The following is a 7,184-nucleotide window of genomic DNA, read 5'->3' on the forward strand; positions in this document are numbered from 1 at the left end:
CATGCTATAGGATTCATGCCATTAGAAAGAAAGGACTAGCCTCACATACCTTTTTCATTTAATTAGTCTATCGTTCGCTTGTTCTTCTTCAATGTCACGTTCTACCTTCAAGAGAGAATTCACATAAACGTTAGTTAATCGACTATAAGAACGCGCTACTATTTCTAGGGAAAATTGGGCAGCATTTCCTTTGTTTATACTACTTTTCCCATATTCTATATCAACTCTCAAACATTCATAACAACATTCTCAATATGATAGACAACACTCATCATTCGTTTACAATATCTGTATTTCACAATTTGTCTTCAATTTCTCCATAATCATGGCCATGGTTCATTGTTGCATTTTTCTCACATAGGATACTTATTCAATGTTCTAAATGTCATTCGTAACATTTTTTTTATAATCACAAATTATCAATGATCATGGCTCCATTTAAACCTTTACTCAACAATGCTACTATTCACACTTTCATGACCCATTTCTTACATACTTCTATAATCTGAATGTTTCAACTCTTCCATACCCTAAATAACATATAAATGCCATAAAACTTACCTTAGATGTTGTAGGAACAAGACTTGAGTGGTATTACTTTTCTTGCACCAAAACCCTAGTTTACTTCTCTTGAAATTTCTTAACTTGGATGATCTTTGATGAGTTTCCCACACTTGGTTTTGTTGATTTGATGAAGTTGATCATCAATTTCTCATGGGTTCTTGTATATGAAATGTGTGGATATTTCTAGAGAAGTCTTAAGTTGTGGAGAAGGAAAAATGAAAATGAAATAAATGAACTTGGGTCTCTAATTTAAAACATGAAATCTGATTCGAAATGAACAGTAGTTGAAAGTGCACAGTGGTCGTAAACTCGGTTTACGGTCTGTATTCTAGAATACGATGGACCCCCTTCTTCAGTTGCAATGCAGAGATATTTCCTGATGCCATCTTTATGGTTGTGCACGGGACAATGCAAGGTTTGGCCCCGTTTGCTCCCATCATCAGAAGCATGTCCGCATAGGGTATGGGAATGATGTTAGTTTGCCTCATGAATTCCAACCCCACTATCAAGTCGAAATCGTCAATGATCACAACCCGCAAGTCGAACTTGCCTTCATAAGGACCCATCTTTACCGGCACTCCTTTGGCTATTCCGCCCACCAATTGGGGTGGCGAGTTGATAGCTTTGACACGACCCTTACCCTTTCCAACAACTAGACCAAGGCGCTCTACTTCTGTGGTGGCCAAGTAGTTGTGCGTAGCACCTGTGTCTATCATGGCCTTAATAGGCTTGCCATTTACTCTCAAGTCGACAAACATCAGGGTCTTCTCCTTTCTGGGAGGAGGCCCGTTGCCTGCCTTGGCTTTTCCCTTCTTGACAGTCTCGTCTAGCGTGCGGAGGGGACCCCGGTTGGCGGATAGCAACTTTGGAAACTTCGGTTGCTTAGCCTTACGTCGCCCTTCCAAGAGGTCTCAGGAAGGCGCCGCGTAACAGTTGGTATCAAAGCTTAGGCTCAACATCGGACGAGGGAACACGTTGCTATTGTCATCATTTTCTGACCATGGTGAACCATGGAGACCGCCTCTCGATTTTGGAAACGGCGGTCAACAGATTTCGACCCGTGCCTGAAAGGGTGGAGGACCTGGACCGCAGGATGCGGCAGGCCGAACAAGACATTGTAAACATTGCTACTGACACTGATGCAGCCGCACAGGCGGCCGCCACACAAAGAGATGAGGACCTAGCCCATAGGACTCAGGAGGCAGATCGACTGACTGCCATGCAAGTAACCATCGACAATTTGACTAATCAGATCAATGTTGTCAATGCTGCCTTACAAGGCCTACTCCGAGGAGGGGGCAATCCCATTGGGGGCGCGGCAAACATTGCCCTGGCACCCCAGAAACTCAAGATTCCTGAACCAAAGCCCTACCAGGGTTCTCGAAATGCCAAAGAAGTGGAAAATTTTATCTTTGACATCGAACAGTACTTTGACGCTGTGGGCGAACTGGAAGAGCCAAAGAAGGTCGCAACTGCTGCCATGTATCTACAAGGCGACGCCAAACTCTGGTGGCGTGTTAAATATGAAGGCATAAAAGCGGGCGAGGATGCTCTTGAGACATGGGAAGAACTAAAAGCAGCCATCCGCTTACAGTTCTTCCCCGAGAACGTCGAGTATAATGCACGGAGGAAACTTCGGGAGCTCAGGCAAACGAATTCAGTCCGAGATTATGTCCGCGAGTTCTCTGCCCTCATGCTGAACATAAGGGACATGGGCGACAAGGACAAACTTTTCACGTTCATGGAAGGCTTGAAACCCTATGCCCGCATGGAAATACAAAGACAGAGGGTGGATACCTTGCCCAAGGCCATCCAAGCTGCGGAATGCCTCAGTGACTATCAAGTGGATGCTCGAAAGGATAAACCTCAACCACCAGCCCGTGGGGGATTCAAAGGGGGCCAATCCTACAATGCTGGCCCCAGCAGAAGTGGGGGAGATCGTAGTGCGACCAAATCAAAAGGTTCTTCCTCAGGCAGCAATAGTGCTGCATCTCATAATAATGATCGGGGGCGGAAGCCCCCCTCAGGATGTCGTCATTGCGGCGGACCACATTGGAACAATGAATGCCCACAGGCACAGATGAACGCCCATCAAATTTTGGATGATGGGACGGATGATGAGGATGATGCGGATCAGACAGAACCAATAGGTGCCTTCAATGCACTTGTTTGTTCCATTTCCAATGTTGTAGAAGGCACCAGTGCCGGCATATGCAAAAAGAAAGACCCAAGCTCAACTGCCAAGAAGGGAAAAGCCAAGGCAGGCAACGGGCCTCCTCCCAGAAAGGAGAAGACCCTGATGTTTGTCGACTTGAGAGTAAATGGCAAGCCTATTAAGGCCATGATAGACACAGGTGCTACGCACAACTACTTGGCCACCACAGAAGTAGAGCGCCTTGGTCTAGTTGTTGGAAAGGGTAAGGGTCGTGTCAAAGCTATCAACTCGCCACCCCAATTGGTGGGCGGAATAGCCAAAGGAGTGCCGGTAAAGATGGGTCCTTATGAAGGCAAGTTCGACTTGCGGGTTGTGATCATTGACGATTTCGACTTGATAGTGGGGTTGGAATTCATGAGGCAAACTAACATCATTCCCATACCCTATGCGGACATGCTTCTGATAATGGGAGCAAACGGGGCCAAACCTTGCATTGTCCCGTGCACAACCATAAAGATGGCATCAGGAAATATCTCTGCATTGCAACTGAAGAAGGGGGTCCATCGACAAGAACCCACGTTCCTGGCTACCCTTTGCAATGAAGAGATTGAGTCTTCTTCAGGCCCCATTCCAACGCCTGTGAAGGAGCTCATGAAGGAGTTTGAGGATGTCATGCCACAAGACATGCCGAAGCGACTCCCGCCTAGGCGGACGGTCGATCATGAAATTGAATTGGTGCCTGGCGCGAAGCCACCTGCCCGCGCACCCTACAGAATGTCACAACCCGAACTCACCGAGCTTCGGAGACAATTGACAGAGATGCTGGACACGGGGATCATCGTTCCCTCCAAATCACCTTATGGGTCACCTGTATTATTCCAAAAGAAACATGACGGTACCCTAAGGCTCTGTGTTGACTATCGAGCTCTCAACAAGATCACCGTGAAGAACAAGTATCCCATACCACTAATGGCGGACTTGTTTGATAGACTGGGCGGAGCCACAGTGTTCACCAAAGTAGACCTGAAGACAGGTTATTGGCAAGTCCGCATTGCTGAAGGAGACGAGTCCAAGACGACATGTGTAACCAGATATGGCTCGTTCGACTTCCTGGTCATGCCGTTCGGCTTGACCAATGCTCCGGCCACGTTTTGCACCCTAATGAACCAGGTCTTTCGAGAATACATTGATGAATTTGTGGTAGTATACCTGGACGACATTGTGGTGTACAGCAAAACGTTAGGCGAACACCTGGAGCACCTGAGGAAAGTCCTAACTCGGTTGCGAGAGCATGAATTGTACGTAAAGCTGTCCAAATGCTCTTTTGCCCAAAAACAGATTGACTTTCTCGGGCATGTTGTTGAAGAGGGTCGCATCAAGATGGACCAACAAAAGATCAGGGCTATCACAGATTGGCCACCACCCAAGGATATCCATGCCGTGAGGGCTTTCCTTGGCCTATGCAACTTTTATCGGCGATTCGTCAAGGACTAATCCCTCATTGCATTACCACTGACGGAACTCCTCAAGAAGATCACACCTTGGGATTGGTCGCCAAAGAGAGCAGACGCTTTCAATTCACTAAAAGCGGCTATGTCTAGTAGCCCTGTCTTGGCCTTGCCTGATTTGACCAAACCTTTCGAAGTGGAAACAGATGCCTCCGACTACGCCTTGGGCGGAGTCTTGCTACAAGAGGGGCACCCGGTGGCCTACGAGAGTAGAAAGTTGAAGGATGCAGAACGGCGCTATGCGGCTCACGAGAAAGAATTATTGGCTGTGGTCCACTGCCTGCGCCTTTGGAGGCACTATCTTCTGGGATCCCCATTTGTGGTGAAGACGGATAACACGGCTGTCAGTCACTTCATGACCCAGCCAAGTCTAAATGGCCGCCAGGCCAGATGGCAGGAGCTCCTAGCGGAATTTCACTTCAATCTGGAATACCGAAGTGGGAAGACCAACCATGTTGCGGATGCACTTAGCCGAAGGGCCGATCTAGCATCGGTATGCTTTCTCGCCACCCTCAGGGGGAGCGAAGTAGCTACCACCATAAAAGATCAAATCCAGGATCTTCTCAGCAAAGACCCTTCGGCACAGTACTTGGTCGACCTAGCAGGTCAAGGGAAAACTCGCCAGTTCTACATGGAGGACGGGTTCTTGAAGGCAAAAGGAAACCGCCTTTATGTTCCTAAAGGAGGAGATTTGCGGAGAACTCTCCTAATGGAATGTCACGATACTCTATGGGCAGGCCACCCAGGAGAAGAGCGTACCATGGCACTGCTACGCCGTGCATATTATTGGCCCCAGATGGCAGATGATGTTGCTCAGTATGTGAAGACTTGCCTAGTATGCCAGAAAGACAAGTCCGATCGCTTGACACAAGCGGGCCTGTTGGAGCCATTACCTGTCCCAAAGAGGCCTTGGGAAAGCGTCTCATTGGATTTCATCACCGGCTTGCCCAAGGTTGGAGATCTCACGACTATCTTGGTCGTGGTTGATCGGTTTTCCAAATATGCTACTTTCATTGCAGCACCCAAGTATATATCAGCAGAGGAGACAGCTCGACTCTTCTTCACCCATGTTGTCAAATATTGGGGTCTGCCCAAGGATATTGTTAGCGATCGTGACTCTCGCTTCACTAGCAACTTTTGGACCCAGCTCTTTAAGTGATTGGGGTCTAAATTGAGTCACAGCTCGAGTTTTCACCCACAATCCGATGGCCAGACGGAGCGGTTCAATGGCATGTTGGAGGAATACTTGCGGCACTTTGTTACCGGCTCGCAGAAGAATTGGGTGAAGCTATTGGATGCGGCCCAACTGTGTTTCAACTCACAAAAGAGCTCTAGCACAAACAGGAGCGCTTTTGAAATTGTTACCGGGCAGCAACCGCTACTCCCACACACTGTGAATGCCCCAAACATGGCCAAATCTCCACGAGCAGCTAGCTTCTCGAAAGAATGGAAGCAGAATTTAGAGATAGTGCGGAGCTATCTAGTGAAGGCACAAAAGCGGATGAAGAGGCATGCAGATCAAAATCGCCGCTTTGTGGAATATCAGGTTGGGGACAAGGTGATGGTGAAGATCCCAAAGAGATACCTATTTGCAGGGGTCCATGACCCCCGCCTGTTGCAAAAATACATTGGCCCTCTGTCCATTGAGAGGCGCATTGGGAAGGTAGCATACCGGGTGGATACCCCAGCTTGGTGGAAGATTCATCCTGTGTTCCATGTCAGTCTTCTAAAGCCTTTTCGAGAAGACAAAGAAGATCCTTCACGCAGCCAGCTCACAATACCCAGTATCCGAGGCCCACAAGCAACCGGAAAAAAGATAGTAGAAGCCATCCTCAACGATCGAGTCATACATGCCTCAAGAAAAGATCACCAAGAGTTCCTGGTGAAATGGTTGGGATGTGATGCCGAAGAGAATACATGGGAGAGAGGCACCAGCCTCAAAGCCTACAAGCACCTGATCGATGACTATCTTGCAAACAAGGCGCCGAGGACGTCGCCAACTCAGGTGGGGGAGAATGTCATGGGCGGCTTTCCAGCCATGCCCCATGACCCCTTGGGCGCGCCCCATGGCGCCATGGCAAGCCTCTCAGCGCCTAGCGCCATGGACGGCCCCGTGGTCTCGGACGCCCCAAGTGACAAGGTTGCTTCTGCCTATGTCGCCCCATCAATTTCCCTCGCGCGCGCCCCTGTGCTGGCCGTGCCCCAACGCGTGCCCAGCGCCCAATGTCAGTGCAGCCCAGCTACAGTGCCAGCGCCCAGCACCTAGCGCCCGCGCCCCAGTGCGCGCGCGCACCGTGCCCTGCGCGCATGACAGTGCCCCGACCGAGGGTGCACATGGACCTGCTCTAGTTAGGTCTCTTTTGTTGTAATTATAGAGTAGTTTACTTTATGTAATTTTGGTTGTGTTTCTCTAGCAAAACCATGTCTACCTCTATGACTTGGGTTTTTATTTTTAAAGCATTATTAGGGGGGATCAAACAATCAAAACTTTCAAGCAAGCAATCAATTCTCTGTACTGGTGTCTCTCCCCCTCGACACCGCTTGCTCTCATTGTAATCAATTTTCATCAATGCAAACAAGCTCTCTTTCTTTCTCATTCTCAATTCACTTTTCTGTTCTCTCAATTGTTCCTGACATTGGTTTTCCCGCACGGCACTGACAGTCTCGTCTAGCGTGCGGAGGGGACCCCGGTTGGCGGATAGCAACTTTGGAAACTTCGGTTGCTTAGCCTTACGTCGCCCTTCCAAGAGGTCTCAGGAAGGCGCCGCGTAACAATTGGGGCCGTATTTCATGGGCGTATTTAAGCATAACAGAACCAGAAAGGTAGGCTAACGACATGGTGATTTACGAACTCAGTTTACGGGCCGTATTTTAGTTTACGGTCCGTATGTCAAGTCGTATTTAACCATTCAAGTCTTTGGCAGAAAGTTGAAGTTTTGGAATGTTGAAAGACGACA

At 48.6% G+C, this 7,184-nt stretch overlaps 1 protein-coding gene across 1 annotated transcript; it reads left to right on the plus strand.

Moving 5' to 3' along the window:
• Positions 1-1,564: 1,564 nt before the first annotated feature.
• LOC132601522 (uncharacterized) lies at positions 1,565-5,369 on the plus strand. Its single transcript, XM_060314602.1, has one exon. It carries the CDS (start codon positions 1,565-1,567, stop codon positions 4,211-4,213), a length of 2,649 nt encoding a protein of 882 aa, XP_060170585.1. The 3' UTR covers positions 4,214-5,369.
• The last annotated feature ends 1,815 nt before the right edge of the window (positions 5,370-7,184 follow it).

Source organism: Lycium barbarum, chromosome 7 (genome assembly GCF_019175385.1).
Source record: "Lycium barbarum isolate Lr01 chromosome 7, ASM1917538v2, whole genome shotgun sequence".
Classification (NCBI taxonomy): Eukaryota; Viridiplantae; Streptophyta; class Magnoliopsida; order Solanales; family Solanaceae; genus Lycium; species Lycium barbarum.

What these genes read in the sequence shown, in the direction of transcription:
- LOC132601522 (XM_060314602.1), top strand. Translation starts at nt 1,565, where the DNA reads ATGGTGAACCATGGAGACCGCCTCTCGATTTTGGAAACGGCGGTCAAC.